This window comes from Myiozetetes cayanensis, unplaced genomic scaffold (genome assembly GCF_022539395.1).
Source record: "Myiozetetes cayanensis isolate MyiCay16 unplaced genomic scaffold, myiCay2020 scf2-11, whole genome shotgun sequence".
Taxonomy (NCBI): Eukaryota; Metazoa; Chordata; class Aves; order Passeriformes; family Tyrannidae; genus Myiozetetes; species Myiozetetes cayanensis.
The window spans coordinates 70,380,843-70,401,049 of NW_026087411.1; the positions used below are offsets into that span (position 1 = coordinate 70,380,843).

The 20,207-nt window shown below is 37.3% G+C and overlaps 1 protein-coding gene across 3 annotated transcripts in view; it reads left to right on the forward strand.

Moving 5' to 3' along the window:
* Positions 1 to 20,207, forward strand: part of PDSS2 (decaprenyl diphosphate synthase subunit 2) — a 110,810-nt gene that overhangs the window by 51,227 nt on the left and 39,376 nt on the right. For all 3 annotated transcript variants that reach the window (XR_007628927.1, XM_050315503.1, XM_050315505.1), the window contains exon 3: positions 19,210 to 19,408. Coding sequence is in view for 2 of the 3 variants with exons in the window: in XM_050315503.1 (XP_050171460.1) it covers positions 19,210 to 19,408 (199 nt within the window). In the remaining variant the exon portion in view is untranslated. The remainder of the gene's footprint in view (positions 1 to 19,209; positions 19,409 to 20,207) is intronic.

Below are 20,207 nucleotides of genomic sequence, written 5' to 3' on the forward strand. Positions count from 1 at the left end.
AGTAATGATTTTGGAACCAGCATTACTGCTACTTCCAATAAAAGCCTGATTAACTGAAGTTGTAAGGGATATTGGGAGGTCTGTAGACCTGGAAGTGGAGTCAGCAATGAAGTCAGACTCATCTAGCTTTCTTCATGAAGGTCAGGTCTTTCAAGAACATAGTCTTCCCAGGGTGATCATCGAGATGTGTTTTAAACAGATGAGTGAATGTTCTACCACCCTGCCTGTAGCCTCATGCTCTGTGTTTAATGCTACCACTGATGGGCATTCGTGAATATATAGCTCACAAAAGGCCATGCTGGTGTCATTGTAATCTAGCCTGTTAGGTGTCCTTTAGGTCACTTGAAAGCTGAAGTATCCAATGAACTTTCCATCCCAAGATTTTCAGAATTAGAAATGGTGACTGTGTCAAGTCACCATTGTGACTTGTCTGTCTTAGGGATATGCGACTGTGTATTAGGGACAAATTGGTTTGTGTTTTTGGGACACTAGGAATCTCTTCTATTTCTTGAGGTGACAACTCACCATCTGCAGCTCTATCTGTTCTTTCTCCAAAAAACATGCCATAGCAGCTGTAACAGGGGTAATGCTGTGCTTGTTAATGCAGTCTTTATTGCTGTATGCATGAAAGGCACTCAGGCTGTCTCCTGGGAATTGAATTTCACGTGAATGATGGTCCTTGGACAACTTCAGTCTGCAAAGAAAAATATGGACTAGTATAATCAAAAGCTTAGAGGTAATATACTGGTTATAGTGTGCTTTTGAGACTCACAGCCTGCACAAATTTACACAAGTGAACACTGGTTGGTTGACTTTACTTATGTATGTGGCCTGGATTGCTGTTGGACTGTCATTTTATGGTTGAGAAGGATCTGAAATGGCAACGCTCTGTTTTATGTATTTAGCATAACAGCATATGAGGTGTGAGCACACCTTCTCTGGAAATTGAGAAAATGTAAAAGGTGTTCCGTGTTTTGGAATGTAGAATTCCAAAACGCATGAAAAGTAGAATAAATACTACACAAGGATGTGCACCTTGGGCTCTGTGTCCCCTGAGAGCTCAAATTGTTGGCAAGTAGCCTAGGTCCTGTCTTTCTAAATACAACCAAACATCTGATAGATGATAATGCTGTTCTTGACTCAGATGGTTGTTGCATCTCTAGTTGGAATAGATGACTACAATAGCAAAGGGTTACCTTCTGGTTTAGAAACATATCAGTGTTACTCTGGCAAAAGACGTCTTTTACTGTGTAAACTGTGTCTTCACTTGCTCAGCTCACCAGTAAAGTTTTGCCAGCATATTCTTTCTACTGTAGACAAGTTTAAAGATGTTTGTCATTTTAAATAATTGTTTAAATGCTTTCCCACTGAAATTTGTCTCCAGATTATTCATTGGTTCTGTGGAAAGAAATCAGATAGTTCTCCTTTAAAAGAAAGAAAGGAAAAAGTGAATCCATTACAAAACCTCTTAGCTAATAAGCCATGGCAAACATGAGTAAATTTTGGTGCAGATGGTGAAGTTACAGTACAGCAATGCAATAGTATTGCTACAGTGTAAGTGACACTTAGAGGTTGCTTTGACCTCTTTGCTGTTAAATTTTACAAAAGCCTTCTTTTGACCTTATATGGTGTAGGCTTATCTGTGGACAAATTCTATTTGAGAGTTACTGTAAAAGGCAAAACTCAAATGAAGTAACACCAAAGAAGAGCCATACAAATTATGGTTTTGGTACCTACAAAAATACAAAGTGCATAAGTGTGTGACTTTTTACCTCATCTTCAGATCTTGCCTTTCTTTCAGTTTCTGTTCTCTGAACTGTATAGTGTCTTAACTTTGGAGATTGCATTTTACTGTTTCTTACCTTCATATTTTGAAGTAAATAAGTGATTTCTAACTCTCCATGTCTTCTAACTTCCACTCTTCTAACTAACTCATGTCATGTGAAGAGAACTTTCATATTTGTGAGAAGTTGGGTTTTTTCCCATTACTACTTTTCTGAGTTTACTAGTAATGGAAACTAAATTAGGACGTGGTGCAATGCAGAGGGAGTGGCTGTGAACCAGAGTTTGGGAGGCCTCGTGCTTCATTGCACCTGTTCCCATCAATAACATAAATCATAGTGGATGTGTTTGAACAAAACAAAAAGCAAGAAATGAGAAATATGTAGTAAGATAATAGTGTATGTAGGACCTCAAAGAAGGCAAAGCTTTTTTCTTTTGTGTGATATAAGTATTGAAACTGGGAGTTTAGTGCAGAATAGCTGTTGCACTTTAAATTCACACTGGCTTACTGCACACAAGCCCTGGGTCTCAGCTGCAGATATTGCAGAGATTAATCTTATTAATGGAACTGCTAATTGGTGTTTGACTTCTAATTATAGTAACAATAGGCCATAACAATCTATCCTCACCTTTACTGGGGCGCATTAGGACTCTTTATCATAGAAATGATTTCCTCTGGGACTTACTGTTCTTATTCCTATCTTCTGGAAGGCTGGCTTTCAGCAAAGGTACAGTATCCCAACTAGCATGTACTTTGAAAGCTTAGCTAATTAACTGGTAGAGAAAATGCATGATCCTAAAATATTCAATATCTAAGTACATTAAGAAGTACAATGCTCTTGACAAAATTGTTTGAAAGATAATGGGAAAACTATGTCAAAATATGAGCAGTGATGTCTTTTATAATCTTTGAGAAATATATAATTTTGTCTCCCAATCCCTGGTAGCTTTCCCATAGCTTTTAGTGAGAGGAAATCTAAACGGTTATTCTAAATTATTCTATTTAGGTTTTGCTCTCCATGATTAATCCTATGAGATTCTTCATCTCATTTACAAGGCGAGTCTCAGGAGATGAAAAGCACGTACAACTTGATTACATATTCCTATTGATCATCTTGCATCCACAATAATAAAAATCAACTCCAAATACAAATCTAAGAATATTACTAGTTCATTACAACCAGTACTTTTCTTCATTAACTTTTATTGTTTTCAGCATACATGGCATATGCAAATACAGCAATTCTATGTCAAATAGGATAAGGTCCTCTCCTTACGTTGTAGAATAAATAAAAAGGCACTGCATTAGAGCTGATCAAAGATGGTGCCAAGATATAGGCTCAAATCTTGTTCAAAGTCTGTTTAGCAGTAGATAGCTGAGCAATATGTGCATTGCGAAGTGAGTTTGTTTTCTATTTTAAAAAGAAAGTAATTTTCACTATCAAAGAAAGCGCAGTAGGGATGGCTTACCTTGGAGAAATGATAATGCTGCCTCCGTCTGTCTGTCTGTCTAGCCCTCCCTTTTCTTGGAGCTTCTTCCTCCCAGTGCTTGTGAAGTGAGAGCTGCACTGCCATGATGGGCAGCATAGCATACGAAACCAGAACAGCATTGATGGAATTCTGCAGTGGGTCAGGAGCAGCTATGGGAGCAACAAAGCCCTACCTTCACCCTAGTGGGAGCTTTTCAAAGAAGGGCCAGGTGACCTGTGGGTAATAAGATCTTGCACAGCTTTCCTGGGTCGTGGCATCTCCACACACCAGAGCTGTGCTTTGGTGGTTTGCTGTATAATCTTTTCCTTGCCACAATTTTCTACTTAAGAACTTTCACATTTTCTCTAGAAGGAAAAGATAAAATAGCATTTGTGAAGAGAAATTTCCAACTCTCACCTACAGGCAATCCAGAGCTGTTACAAAAGCACACAACAGCTCTAGGGACTGCTTATCCCTCAGAACAATAATATCAGTGTGACCAATTGCTTCACTGCAAGTTCTAAAGTACCTGTACCTATGTAGTTTTTTTGTCCTACAATCCCAAAATATCTCCCATTCTTTTCCACCTGCTGAAGTACTAGCTGTCCTTGTTCCAAACACAACCCATTGACTTCTCCCTTGACAAATTTTACAATGCAATTATGCAGGTTCAATACAATTTTCTACAATACTTAGAAAATTGTAGCAATATGAAGTTAAGTATTATGAGACTTACTGTACCAATTAATTTATTTTCTTCTATGATTCAGTCAGTACTCTGATATAACGTAACTGAAGATATTACAGAATTTTCCATCTTCTGCAGTGGAGTTGAGGAGAAGGTCTTTATTTTACTCCACAGGTACATGTATATTAAAACATGAGACTGTATAAAGACTATACAGCATTCATTCTCTTCCCTTTGCAGTAATGGCATGTTCTGGACCCTGATCCCATTATACATTAAGTGAATGAATATTTCTTACTGCTTCACTGGTATCTGACTTTTAACCTTGAGTGGAATTTGACAGCTCTGAGACACTTCTAGAGCAAACAGTAGGAAAAAATAAGGGCAGCACGTTATTGCAGGTGGTGTAGGCAGGGCGTTGTGTTGCTGGACAGAGAAACTTGGTTATTGGTAGTATTATATTCCAGTACAAAGGTGAGTGTGTGAGTACACAGAGATAGGTAAGGAAAATACAAGGAAAGAGAGAGAAGTTACCACTTGCTGTAGTGTTATAGCCAGGACTGATAAATGCAGTAAAAAATTTGGCATGAAAAAAGGAAGAGAGGCAAGAGAAGTTTTTGTATGGTGGTGGTGTGTCGGTTTTAGTGTTTTGGTTTTTTTTTTTGAAAGTGGGGAGAAAGGATTCGAGGTGGAATTCTAGAAAATAATATAAAATAAAAAATTCCTGACCTGAGAAACTGCATTTTCCTTGGGGGCGACAGTTGAACTGGGAGAAACAAATCTTTGGAGTGACTCGCTTTTAAGTAGACATTGACTGTGAAATAGAAGTTTATGCTGATGTCTTCTTATGGTAGATCTTCATCTTCTCAAGCAAAGTGGGGGTTTTATTTGATGCAGTAGTGCAAGACAAATTAAGGAATAATAGCTAGAACTAACCTGATGGAAATGACTCAATAAACATAAATCATCTTTGCAGAATCATTTTGAATGGGTGTGAGATGGCATTTCAGTAGATTGGAATGGAGAATATTAGTCCTAATTATGTTCCACTTTGGCTATTAGATTAAGAGGAAAGTTAAATTGTTACTTAAGTTAATAAAAGGTTTTAGGTATGGATGGCTTGCAAGACTAGCAAATCCAGATATGGAGATAATGGTTGCATTTTGAGTTTAAGTTACTAGAAGTATGTACAATGGCAGTGATCAGTGATTTGGGAAGAGGAATAAGGAGTTGGAGAATTAGGGATAAAAATTGTAAGAATATGAATACAGTATGTATTCTAACTGTGTTGTATGTGAGAAGGTGCTTATGCAGCCAAAAGATAAATCAAAAAGATATTGGTTTTGTTCTAGAGTTTGTGGCAATTGAAAACTTCTGATCAGCACTGCCAGCATGATTATGGAACATGTTTGGTACATCTGAGATTTTGGGAGCTTGATTGCCCAGCTCTTAAAGTCCATTTAAGTACTTGCAGTTGTAGATTTTAATTTTTCCAAAGACTTGGCCAAATTTGCGTACATTTTTGTGGAAAAAATTGCAGCCAAATAAATTATGCATCTATTATTGTCAGAAAGAGAAGAAATATAACCAAGTTTTATTTTATACTGTATAGTATTTCTGATTTCTTTCTCATAATTGTTGCTTTTCACCAAGACAGTGTTCTGTGGAAAGCTTACTTCAGTCTCTTACAGTTGAAATTTCATTCTGGCTTTTGATATTCATGCAACAACACAGTACCAAAAGTTCAGCTAAATTCTTATGCTGTTCCAGTTGGCAAATTAAATTTTTAGCAAAGCTCTGGTAGTAACTGCAGTCAATAAAGGATCCTATTTTTGTGGACTCATGTAGGAATTCTGCAGAAATAAAGTTTGTTCTTGAAGGTAGCTTATTAGCATATAGCTGTCTCTCTGTCATCACTCGCTTGGGGTTAATGTTGCTTGAATTGCTTGATGTCATTTTATCCCCTATTAAAGTATGTAGATTGAATCAGTTCTGGGATGAAAGAACCAAAAAATGAAAGCATGAGATTTTCAGATACCTTATAGATCTGCTGTTAATAAGGTAAAAATAGATGGAAATTGTACCAATGATGTAATAGTAAGTAATTTTTTTAATCAAAAGACACATTTTTCTCAATATCACATGGTACTCTATTTGCATAAAATATATATGAATAATAATGATAAAACTTTGCAGACCTCAACAGCACCAAATGCTTGTTACTATGCTGATATGGTCCCAGAAGCAGCAGTCTTTGCCTTGCTCCAAAAGGTTTATTATCCTTTCCCTGCTGGCGATTCTGTCAACACACCTGGTGTAAGGGACAAGGTCTCCGAGAAGGCTGCTGTCTCTGTTTAGCTATCAGTCTCTTTCCTTGTACATGGCAGACAATATCCATCTGCTGCATACTTCTGCTTTGTGAAAAGCCAAAGCATTCCCATAATAAACCACTTTAATATATGGTATTAATGTCCCTATCCAGTTTTGAACATGGAAAGTTCAGAGAGGAGAGGAGAGCACCTGTGATAACCATACTTTTAATTGCTGACTAGCAGAAATGCCATTACAGCTGTTCAGAATAGGACAGGTTTCCTTGATAGTATGAGGTATCTGTGGTTGTGCAAGCATATATCTTTTGATAATTTTTCCCCTCTCTATCTTGGATATTTATGGGTATTTCCGAATATATAGTATTTTTATATAAGCCTGATTTTAAAAAAAATAAATTTTTATATATATATATATATATATATAAACTCCAACTCTATTTGGGACACTGTATTCCAGTGATTCATATTTTATTTTTTAGTGCCTTTTTCCTGTACCATTAGACATATGAACAATCTATTCCCTTAACAGGACTGCTCATTTATCAAGTGTTCATTCTTCACCGCATAGAAAAGGTTACCTTCTTTGCTCTCGCATAAAAAGATTCCTTGTATTTCAGATGTCATTAGTACTAGAGATTTAATGTCAAGGTTACTGCACCTTATCTTTCAGCTACATTGAATACAATTACAGACAAATTCTTCAGAGATATTTCAGAGGAAAACTTGGAGTGATAAGTCAAGCTGGTGGTCTCAGCACAGCTGACAGTACACAGGAATGGGAATTTCTGTTATGTTGGATCAAAGTGTCTCCCATAGTCATTGCAAATAAAATGATAGCCATGCTTCAGAGTCTTGGAGGGCTGAGAAACAACTAATTAAAGGTAAGAGGAAGTATGGTCATAAAACTAATTGTTAGTAGCCTGTTTCTTCCATTTATCTGCGAGGTAAATGTGAGGACTTTTATTTCCCTTCACATCCTTGCAGTTAGTTTTAATGCAAGTATTTAAGTATTTTAGTTAAATAAAATGCAGAATAGTCAGTCAGAACTATTTTTAAACCATGATGTGAAATTTTGTTATGGAATAGATGCCTGAGATGTAGTTGGATGATACATGTTGTTGAGGACCTATAGAGCAAATCTGGGTAGTCCTGGGTGGGTGAGCATCCTGGGTGGTGCCCACAAGCAGTCTGGCTGACATATGTTGCCATCATATAGGAAGGAATCTCAGTCATTTCTGAGGTTTAAAATATGTGATTTTCTCCAATCAAAATATAACAAAGTATGTGATTTTCTCCATCGTTGTGTTCTTTTTGGTTTCTGCTTTGGTGATAGCAAAAGCATCTAATCCACAAGTTAATCCTTTAGTTTGTACCTCATCTTTCGAGGTTTCTGGTCATCATACCTTATTCAGTTCTGGGTTTTACTGTCTTTCCTAGTATGGTGTATCCTACCATCACATTCTTTTTCCAAGGCTGTGCTACAGCAGCTGTTGCCAAAGCTTTCGATCACCTCCTATCTTGTCTCTTTTTGACTCTTGTTTACAATACCTGTGACTCGCTCACTTCAGTAAGCCAAAAAGAGGACCTTTTATACTAGCTCCATTGTAAACTCTTCTTTTGACTTGCTCTTCTACCCTCCCCATCACTTTCAAATGCCATATTTTTACCTTTAGTTATTAAAAACATAGTATTGCTGTTTTAAGGAAACAGTGGTTGTTGAGCAGAGGTGGGCTTGTTTGTGATCAGCTTTCTTGGAGCTGGTTATTTGTCTTAATTTTTGAATTGACATTACAGAATTTAAACTTACTCTGAACTGTCTGGAAACTTAGCATGGAAATAACTATATAAAACTAATGCCTGATATTTACCATGTTCTCCTTAGACCTTTAAATTAGCCTGATGCCCTTTGGATTAGATAACGAATCAGGGACTTGGGTTTGTTTCACATTGCACAATATTTTCATATCTGTTGGTGTATGCTTGCAAAAGTGCCACCTTGTTGGGGTAAGTAGTTTTGTCACTAATGAAATCAACTGTAAAAAGGACAGGTAGTAGGATGAACTTGATGCAAAATATTGTTGTTGATAGAAAGCTATTTACCGTATTTCGTTATCAGAGTACCTGTTCAGTTGTCATAGACTGGCATTACCTGGAATTAGTGGAATTCTTTTTAATTTTGTAATCATTTTTCTAAGACCCTCTCAAATAAAACATGTTTTTTGTCTTCCAAACAATTGCAAAACACAGTAGTATTTGTTGATTCGTTTAACTAGAAAATCTTCTGAGTGGATTACCAAACTGGAGATGTGCTGTTAACATTGGTCTGTGTTCTTTAGTCACTGACTAAGCGTTCACTGAGGATGCAGGAAGTCCAGGTTTGGCTTCGTCAAGAATTTTGTAGAATACAAATTTCTAGTACTCCTCTGTCTGAATTTTCAGAACAATCCTCTTCACACAGAGGTATAGGACACCTAGGTCAGGAATGCCCAAGATTGTAAAATTGTTTCTCTCCCAGTAACTTTGTGAAGCAGGATCTGGAGTCCAGGTGTCCCACCTTTCTCTCCTATAGTCTCCTGGAGACAGACCTTTTTCCCTCTTTTGCCATCTGGCTGAATGAATAATTCAACATTTTGTGTAACGGCAGAATTACTCAGCAGGAGTGGCCGAGGCAGGAGGTGTAAGGATGCCCTGGCCTTGAGAGCCGTGTGGCTCCCTGATGCGAGACCCAGATTTCCAAGTGATGCACTGCATGCTTCAAAAGAGGAGCTTAGACTGAAAAGACGGTTCTCTGCAATCGTGCTGTCAGGTGGCACGTCCAGTACTTCCTCTCTCTTACAGTTTTATGACTTCCAAATGCTGGCTGTCACTTGGAGTTTAGGGGACATTGGCATGTTTTTAAGCCATAAACTTGTCCTTGCTTGTGCTGACACATCTTCACATTTGCCTAGTTACATCTTTTCACCCACATACTATCTATAAACACAAAAAGAGAGGAAAATAAATGTCTCCAACAGTAATTTTCTAACTGGAAGTCAGTGTATGCAACTGGGTAGAAAGGTACTTTAAATCATCTTACAGGTGTTTTCTCAGAGATGGCACTTTAGTTGTTTGAGACAACTGTTTTTCTACCTGCTGCGAAGAATTAGTTGCCTTTCAGACACTTAAATATTTCCATGCTGTTAAAGCAGCAAATTGAAAAGCAGATGAGAAAGTTTAAAGCCAAGGCTGAAAGTTCAGCTTCAACTTTTAGTTTTATGACTTTTGTCGCTTTGTGTCACAAGCTAATTGTTGTTTTCACTTTGAGCAAACTCAGTATTACTTAATTAATAACTCTATTAAAAATATCTGTCTTCCTTCATGGCAAATGACAGTTCTTTTTAGTATCCTGTGTTAGATAATAGTTGAGAGAATAATAGATTCAAGAGACCTTTGATCTACCATTACTGTAAAATAAAAATAAAACTGAATTTTTTTTCCCACTGACCATAATGGTTTTAACCTTGTATACTAATTAGAATGGGCTTGTGGGGGCAGAGTCTTAAATGAGATACAAATGAAGGAAAAATTGCTAATGCTGCCACTGTATATCTAATGAGCACTGTGTAATAAACCATAACCTCTTCAACATTTCTGTGGAAAATGGTGTGATTATTTTGGATGGCTGGCCCTTTGTGTATGGCTCATTACCATCTGGCATAATGTGTATTGATATAGCCTGTAATTGTCAACTCTTATTTGACATGCTGCCTTTAATAAATGTGACTTGCATGGCTAGAACCCCCTGATAGTTATATGGAAAACTGTAATTAAAGAAAATATGTATACTTAGATAAAATATACACCCTTGTATCCATAAAATAATTCTGTAGATTGTCTCTGTTTTTCTTTATGTCCTGTTCTTTGTGGGAATACTTGTATGTATTCCCAAGTTAGTACTGCGCCAAGTTACTTGCGTTACCAATGTGGATACCTAAATATGTGAAGACGGACATGAATCTTGAATGTAGGTAATTTTCTCTTGCAGAACTTACTGCAAACAAATGTTGAAATACATGTTTTCTATGTGCTGTAAGATAGAATTAATGTACCTGTGGTAATGGAAGGGTTCCCAGCGTGCTGTTTGCTTTGTATGCACCTGTGCTGGGAATGAGGAGAAACTGTAATGGGCCAAATGGCTCTGGTTTTGATGTTTCTCCTGAAGAAAGTGACTGAAAGTATTTATACCTGTTTAAAAGAAAATGGACTTCTGGCCAATTATAAGTTTCAGATACAGGAAACAGCATTATCTACTACCAAATCTAAGTTATCTGTTGTTTATTTTCTGAAAAGTTTCCTTTACTTGGCTTTATGATTCATTAATGCATGAATAATAGAGACATCATTCTAACAGTCAGAATGTTTGCACTACAAAACGTAGAATTTCCCCAACTTTAATCAGCTTTAATCCTTGTGCAATGTGATATGATCAGATGTTACCTTCAGTTGTGCTGTTGATGGAGAGTCCATCATTGCTCTTTGTAATAGATTTTGGAAGGTGCCTTCACTTTATTCTCTTCTGGATGTGCTTATGTTCAGGCTACTGGATCTTAATTTATGTTTGCTTGATGATCAGCATATTCTCTTGAATTTTTCTGTTGTAGTAGGTACTTAGAGATTCTTTCAATGGCTGTGACCAAATCTACTGATTCAGTATCAGCCTTCTTGCATTAAATAGTTTTGGTTTCTCACTTTGTTTTCTTTGCTTTGACTATTAGTATGACTATTCTCAACCTTTTTCTCTTTTCCCAAATTCTTCCCGAACTAAGTTTCCAAGTTATAATTTTTACTGGTATCAGAAACTCAGGGTTGACCGAAACACTAGTTTTGCTAGTATTCTTCCCTTAAATCATCAGTGGATCCTACTGGTCAATTTGAATACAGTAACATTTTGTATCTTAATTAATTATCTGGGATGGTTGGTTCTTCACCCTCACTCCATCATTTTCCAAACTTTGGGTGTTTTCTTCTTGAAATATCTCCTTGTCCTGTATGTATATGGTCTGCTTTGAGATATTTTGATTGATCTTTTTTTGCTTTGCATATTTTTACTTGAGTAAAGCATATTGAACCAGTTCAGTTGACTCTGTGTTGAGGATGATTCATTCTCTTTGCTCTTTATCAGCTGTGTCATTCCTTTTCTGTTGCCTTCTCTCCTGGGTGCAAGTTCTCTGGACCTACTAACTATAAAATCCACTACTGCTGTTCATAAGCATTACTCACTGTTGGACTAAGAGATATAAGCACCTGCTTGTGTAAATATGTTGCTTAAAAATATAGCAGGTTTTCTAAAATCCCTTGCTTTTATGTGGTTATGTTTCTGCCCAACCTTGCCTAATGGGCCAATGCAGTTCTTAAAGTTCTCCTTGGCTTTTAGGGTTTTTTTAGTATATCCTTTTAAAATTGCCTTTGCTCAGCTCCCAGTCCATCGCTGCGTTTTCTTGTCCAGTCCCTTTATCATTTTTCTTCCTTGACTAGTTTCTCTGGTTTGTTGCTATCAGTTTTCCAGTTTGTCTAAGGTAGATAGGGAAGGAATTGTAGCTGGTTTGGCTTTGTCTAAGCTACGACCTTTTAGCTTTTTGTTTTGTTTTTAATCAGATTAGTCTTTTTGACAGAGGATTTTTGGTTGTTTGGTCATATAGCAAAATATGAAAAAAAATATACTTTTGAGGAGTTTCCAAAAAGTATTCACATTTTTCTCTTTAATTTATCTGACTGATTCAGGTTGTTTTATCAATGAAAATATTGCTCATGTGTGATATTATATGCTTCTCACTATTATCTGTCATATTTGTAAAGAATGTTTTTATCCTGGTTTGGATTATATTGTTTTCATGTAACAAACATTGAGCTCATGTTCACTTGTGCCCATATTTTTAGTTCTGATATGAGCTCTTTGTAGCAAATTGAACTTTTGACGTAGAGAATTTCAAGTTGAACGCAACATTTCTTGAGCAAGCAAAATTCCTTGTTATTACTTGATGTAATATTTGATATGGTCTACATAGCTGTTAATGCAGTCTGTAGCAGATACCAACTGGAATTTCAGCTTGCCTTTTATTAAAAGTTTAAATCTTGATAATTGCCTTATAAAAACACAGTATTGCATTTGACAGCTTGATTTTTGAAATATGAATCTTCCCATAGGGATAACCAGTGATTTTAAAATGGGATTATGATATGTGATTTTATAAATTTGACAATATGCTTATAAATTAGTAGCTCTAAATTTTATTATTTATTTTTGGCATCAGTGTTTAGGTAATCCAAGAAGTCTTTTACCAGATAACCTAATTAATCAAAGCAAAGGAAAAAAAAAAGATTATTCACATGAATGTGTAAAGAAAAAATTATTACATTAAGATAGCCAACCCTCCTTTAAAATATAAAAAAGCCATAAAACCTAAACTGTAAAGCCACTTTTTTTTAACAAAACTTATGTAAGTACTGGCTCACATCTAGAATCTCTTTTTTCTCTAGCAATGTAGGAAAGGTCTCTAAGAAAAGGAAAAGTAATTGATATCTCCCTTTTTAACACTTCTAGTGGTTATGAAACCTGTAATAACTGAAATAAGATACAAAGCTATTCAAGTTTCTCATATCCTGGTCAGTGGGGATTAAAAAACGTACCTAGGCCTACCACCACATCTCAAGTCTGAGCAATGCAAATTTCTTTTAATGCCTGTTCCACGCAGAAAGGACTTTATTAGCAAGAAGGATGCAAAGGGCAAACACAACAAGATTTGTCTTTACAGCGAGTGTATCTGGATTCTTACCTTGTCAGCCCAGCCGGCCTACTCCTCATCTGTTTACACACCTGCATTGTCATTGGTTTCTGGATCTTAAAGTGGCTAGATACTTCCTACTAAGCAGGTTTTCTCTTCATATTCCCTTCTTTATTGATCTAAGTCTACATGCCTGCCTCTGGAAAGCATCGGTTTGACTTAGTGATTCTGGTGGTATTATTCTTCTGGCTTTTCTGATTAACACTTTTTTTAAACTGAATTTGAGATAGTGAGTCTTACCAGGTCTTTGTCTAGATTCTCTCACCTGGTTCCCATAACTGATGCTTTTGCTTCCAGTCTGGGAATATTTTTCTTTTAACCTATGCAATTTGGAAAGGGAATTGCTGTGATAATCCCTATTCTTTGTGGCACTAGTTGGAAACTGATACAGGTTGATTAACAGAAGGGTTTTTGCAGGTCTTGACTTCACTAATTGTTCTTCAGTAGACCTAACAGTGAAGTCAAGACCAGCAATAACCCTTCTTCCTAATTCCTGCACTAAAGAAAGGAACAGGACCCTGACCTCAAGGGCTCTTTTCCCTCTGTTACCAGCCACCCAAACGCTTAGGAAAACTGGCTTTCCAGTCCAGGTGAGTGTCTGCCCAGTAAAAATCAGAAAACATTTTCAAAACCTGTCATAGGCTGAGAGAAGATCTTACTAAGACAAATTATAGTGAAAAGAACCTGAGCAATAATCAGTGGTCTGTGAGGTTCAGAATGAAAATCATATCTTTCCAAAACCAAAGAAGGAAAACACACGAAGGAGTATTAGTAAAAGTTTTACTTCAAAAACTTAGTGATGCTTGGAAGAGAAGGAGATGAAAGAGGTAAGATATGTAGCTGGTTTAAAAACAAACTGGTTGTTAGGAATGCAATTAATCAACATACTCAACAAATTTCCTAGAACTGATGTCTTTCAACTTCATTTATCCCTCAGGTGAAAAACACCCCTAACAGTAGCTTAGTGACCAAGATAGAAGAAACCACAGAAATCTTGGTCTCTGACCTTGTTAAGGGATAACAGTGGGTAGATGTTTTCTGCTGGATAACAGATATATTAGTCATGGTAATGCAGTGAATATTTCGTGCTCTGCTTAAGTCTGCTGCTTTAACCTGAAGATTTTTCCTGTTTGTGAAACCACAGCAGCTGCCACATATGTTGACTGGCTAAACACTCTCCTCCCACTGCACTTTAATTTCTTATAGAAGAGACTATACACACAAGATGAGAATAAGACTTTCCATCACCATGATGCTATTTGTTACTCACTGTTAAGTTGTTCCTCTAATTGTGGTTTAGTAACCATGGCATTGACTTTGACAGGTGAATGGGAAAAACAATTGTAAAAGTCACGACCCTTTCTTGCTGTGTAACTAAGTGGGCTGTCTTGGTGCAGCACCAGATAGTATCCAGAACATACAGGATTAAATTGAATGCAGCGTGTGCACCTTCTTGTCTTTATAGAATTTTTCTTTCTGTTCATTTTTCACAAAACCAATAAAACTGGATATAAAGTTCTTCCCAAATACATTGTCAGTACCTGAGATTATTATTTTAATTCTTTAGTTAATGTTTTTTCATATGTAATTTCCACTAAAGGACTTTTTTTTTTTTTTTTTTTTTCAAATTCATAGGTGTGTATATATAGATTATTATAGTTGTCACTGAAATGGAATGGATGCTGGTAGTTTTAATTTTTTTTAAAAATCCCAAATGTAAGGCTTTTCATCCGAATTAATCCTTTGTGTATTGAAGGGAAACTATTGAATTGACAATCACAAAGAAAACGTTCAAATCTTGGGTGTGTACTGATGATGAGTTCTTAAAGAATTTTTGATCTATCAGTTCCATTATCTTTGTTCATTGCAGTTACTTCAGAAATTTTTGAGTGTGGTTTTTAGTAGCTAATTTAAGTCTTTGGCCCATTTCTGTGAAATATTGTGCCTAGTAATAACATTTTTAATTATTAAATGCTTCTTTGTGTAACTTGTCATCCTTTGAGAGGCCCAGTGTAGTTCTGACAGTTGGCTGATAATGAAAGGTAGACTGACGAAAGTTTTCTTACTGTTACTGAGAACTTCAATTTCTATCACAAATATTGCAGAGGAGTATTTAAACTGAAATTCTCTTTTGTTTACAGCAATACAAACGCACTATTTAATATTTCTGTTTTATCTTATCTTTTACAAAACGCTATTATTTCTTTTTAGAGTAGGGCCTGAAATTAGGAACTGGAGTCATTTATAAGAACTCTTCAAGAGATCATACTGGTTAGTGTTTCATAGCTGCAGGTCTTTAAAAGTAACACAAACAAGAAGGAACCTGTTCAGGATGCCAGGAAGAAATGCTGCAAAATTAATTTTTAGAAGTTACATGGGAAGTTTACAATCAAAACCTACTTTGTTGCCACAGAATTTTATTTCAATATTTTGCCTTTATCATATCATAAATTTTTGTAGGCTTTGACATTTGTGTTGAATTCTGCATGAGATGTTCATCATTGAAGACCATTCCAGTGATACTGTTATGAGGCAGACTCCAAGGCCCTACAGATTGGAAATTTTAATCCAGAACACAATTCCAAATTTTTTTTTTGTTTGGTTTTTTTTTTGGTTTTTTTTGAGATAGAAGTATATCTACAAAGTTTCTCCATTAGTTCCTTATTTTTCTCTGTAGGTGTGCCGCCTGTATGAGTGTGGGATTTCTACAAAACCTGTATTACTTACTTTGGTGTCACAGTTGCAGGTTGTTGCAGCTACTGCCTTAGTTTATGTGGGCTGATATGAAAGACTTCTTCAAGTCTGCTCAGAAGTTTATCAAAGTTCACCAAAACATACTTAAATGTCAGTGATCTGTGTGCTTTCATTGTGGGGTGGGAGCAAAGAGAGGGAATAGAAATTGCACCTGTTTTGTTCATTGCAGGATCCAATTGTCCATATAACTTAATTTTTGTTGTTCTAGTGTTTTCCTGCAAGCTGGTGTTTCACAGTCCTAGAGTCAATATAGCTCCAGCTGATCTTGCTGAAGAGTTTTTTCATTACTTGTGGAGTTAGTTTTTCCGTTGTCTTTCTGGAATGACATTTACAGCTTGAGGAGCCCATAATCTAAGGGATACTTTACAGCAAGCATTTAACAGAGCTTTAGATTATGTTCACTAGTACTGAAAGTGCAGGAACAAGAAGTCAAAAGCATGTGTTCAACCACGATAGCCAGTGAGACTGTGACCCATGAAAATTTCTAAGTAAGGTCCCAGAGGTATTGTCATAGCATCCATACCATTTTCTTTGGAACAACCATTTCTTTGTGTATTTCTGCATGTGGGTTGATTTTTGAAAGGGAGAAAGGAAAGAAGGTTATGGCATGTGTGGAGCTCAAAATAGTATCATCTCTTGAAACTTGATGCCTGGAAGTGGAGTCTCTGGGGCATTTGGTGGTGGTTTGCAGGGACTTCTTGCTTCAGAGGTGAAAGGCGTGGAAGTGTGTTAGCATTTGGTGAAAAAGTTTTCCTGATTCTTGGCCTGCTTTTTTTTGTATTTTGGGATTGTCTGCTTTCAAATACGAAATTATTTAGTCACTGAATTGTGACTACAGATCAAGAAAGCTGTATAGAGTATTGCTTTAACCATTCAGTAGCAATTTGTAATAGCAGTGTTCATTTGTTGGATACTGGCCTTTACAAAGTGTTGTCAAGGATCCCCCTGTATCCGTACCAGCACCGTGGACTTCTTATTCTGCCTGGGTGTTACGGAGATTATCACAAAAAGCATTCAGAAATGCATTGCCTGGGATTTCTTCAATAGCTTTGATTATTGTGTTTTTAGTTTACTAGGGAGAGAGGGTGGAAGAGCAGTTCATAAGACCAGAATTAGACACAGATTATCTGCCTAATATGGTTCTTGTTAGCACAAATAATATGACTACCGTTTGGAGAACAAACGAATTATATAAAAAGAAATGAAAACATCCAGATCCCGAGCATTTGGAAAGCATGACACTGATGTATTTGTGTAACCTTTTCATGAAGAGCGATGCTGAAGTCAAAGAGGGGATTTTTATTTCCTTCATTAAAAGCTTATTAAACGAAGAAATAGGACAGTCATTGTTTTGCTTCAATAGTTGGGGGTCACAGAGGCAGGCCTGGTCTCCTCAGGATATTAATGCCTGCTTTCAGCTGGGGGAAATGAGCCGTCGCCTGAGTTAGCTGCAGCTTTATGTGCTCGTCACTAGGGATCCCCATATGTCCTGGGATCTACAGCAGTCGGAAATGGCAGAGCTCGGCAGCAGGGAGCAGAGGGCTCTCATTGCTATTCGTAACAGGTAGCTCGGCTCAATCTGCCCAGAGCAAGTCTGTTTAATGTTGATCAGCTGTCCATCTGATAAACCGAATTGATATGGACATATCCTCCAAGGGCTGCCCCGACAATGACAGCAGGAGCATCGGGATGTCTTGTTAGTCTTTTTCTTGGAGCTTGAAATTTTATTAACCCTTTGTTAGAGCTGAGGCGAGCATGATTACAATACTGCAGCTGGGTTGTGTGAGTTTCTCTCTCACTGCTTTGAAAAGCAGCATCAACCTTCAGTTTTATTGTCTATATGGAGAATGGCTAGCTGTTTGGTTTTTGGATTGTTTTTCTCCGTGGAGCCAAAAATTGTGAATTATACAGGCAGCTTCGAAAACTGCTTAGTTTTTTTGTGCATGACAAAATACACCAGGAACCTCTATTTATCCTCTCCCCCAAGCTCATCTGCCTTTTGCATGCCTGCCCAGGCCATGTGACTCTCCTGGCTATTCTCTCTTGCTAATTGGCACAGATCACTGGACTGAAACAGTTGCTGCTGGGGCTCTTCACAGGTCACATATATTTGGGGCAGAAGGTTACTTTAGATGAATACGATGTGAGGCAGTTGCAACACATCTGCACTGTCCAGCGGAAGCAGAATCCATTTACTCAGTACTATATTAGTTCTAAGGCAGAATCTTAACCTGAGCATGTATCAGCAGGTATATGCATATGTGAAGGTTAGGAGCAGTTTGGTTACTCAGTGAATCAGCGCTAGGCCACTTTTGAATAAGCACAGGAAGCATAACATGCCTTTGTTCTACGTTGTAATTATTTGGAACTGCCTTTAGTCATCTCTTTAGTTGAGGGCATGGATTGTGTTTTTGCTCATATGTGAAGTCTCCATGGCATAAAGGGAGCTGCTTGAGTCAGAAAAGATGTGAATACGCTGCAGATTTCATAAGGGTGGGGTCCTGTGTGTATCTAGGTTTTCTGTGTTAAAAGGATGCTCCAGTACATGGCTCTGTTTCCCCCCTCTCCTTGTCCCTGCTCAGTTATGTCTGTTCAACACCTCATTGTAGTTCTGAGCTAAGGTCACACCTCTGGGCTCCTTGGAGTGACAGTCACTAACTGTCTGGGGCTACGGGGTTGGACTGTGGGAGGAGATGGCTGTGCTAATAACTCTTTTGATGGCTTTTCCGAAAAATCAAAATAGAGGGCAAGCCTCTATGGAATAACCTCTGTGGAAAGTGTCTCACAGGGATTTGCTGGACAGTTGCTTTAGCTGCTTTTGACTGAAACAACCAGTGAAAAATCATTAGTATGCAGTTCTAAAACGTTCAACTCTTTTTCTTCAGCCTGCACCCTTCCCCCTTGGTCGTATTGAACTGCAAGGTATCCTGTTATTAATTAAATGCTAATTTGAGCAGTCATTGACTGCAGCATTCTTATGGTGTTCATATTGGGTTGCTTGCAACTCCCCTGCTGATACATCCTTTGTTCCTTCCCATCAGTACTTTCTACTTGGCATTTACGTCATGTCAGTGTCCCTCAAGCTTCTGGTAGATAAAACAAAAAAAAGAAAGCACCGCGAGGACTATATTGATTAGTTTGCTTTATTTTGTGAAAGAATTCAAACAAAGGGTAGCTGCTTACCTGGAAATACTTAGTTCTCTATGCTTAACACCTTCCAGTTGTGGCTTCTAGCAGTACATAGAAGAGCTACAAAATAATTCATAAAATACCTGTTTAGTTCATGGGGTTGTTTGTCTGTTTTCATTAAGAATGTCTATTCGTAGCATCAAAAATAATTGTCCTTTTTGTTTCTTTCTTTCAGTCAAAGAAGTCTGGCTGAGATTACAGAACTGATCCACACTGCTTTTCTGGTGCATCGTGGCATAGTAAACATTGGTGAGCTCAAGTCCTGCGATGGCCCGCTGAAGGATATGCAGTTTGGAAATAAAATGGCTGTTTTGAGTGGGGATTTTCTCCTAGCAAATGCTTGCACGAGCCTTGCGCAGTTGCAGAACACGAAGGTAAAAAGAAAAGGATTTTACTGCCAGAGCAAGTAACTAACTATGAGTGAATCTTTTGAAAGAGAGGCCCTTTTAAAGAATCAGCAGTTATGTATGTGTATATGGAGCATCATTTAAAAATCAGCATACTTACAATATAGGTGTAGATGGGTTGACGGGCTGCTGTGAACATGTTTACCACATTCCTATAGAATTACTGTGGTGAGATCTTTAGTATACATTCTGAAGCACTGTAGTAGTGGGTGAGGTTACTTTGGTGAACTGAAGATATATGCAGTGGCAGCTTCATGACAACACCACTGGCAAACTGCCAGTTAAGATATGTTTGGTCTGTTATTTTCTTTTACCTTGTGCTTTGTGAAAGGTTTGCTATCTTAGAGAATTCTTGGGGGAAAAGGCTTTGCTGCTTTGTCTCATGTGACTTTTTGCTCTTAATAACATTATTTTGTTAGGTATTTGGATGTCCCTGAATATTGGACTGCCTTATTATTGTGTATGTACTGGCTTCTAAAGGACAGCTGCAATCCAGTTGCTCATACAAACTGTTTGAAACTTTACAGGGAGGTGTTTTTAATGAGAAACAAATTGTATATATGTATTGTCTTAGAAAATGAGACTGATGGAGACATTAAGAGATCATCTCTCTAGTCGGTTCTTCTTTTCACCAGGTATGATCAGCTACACCAAACCATTCTTGGCATGCAGTTGTCTAGCTTGTTCTTAAAACCTCCCATGGTGTAGAGAATCCTGGGCATCCCTGTGCCAGTCTAGTGTAACAACTAACATGTATGGCTGAAGA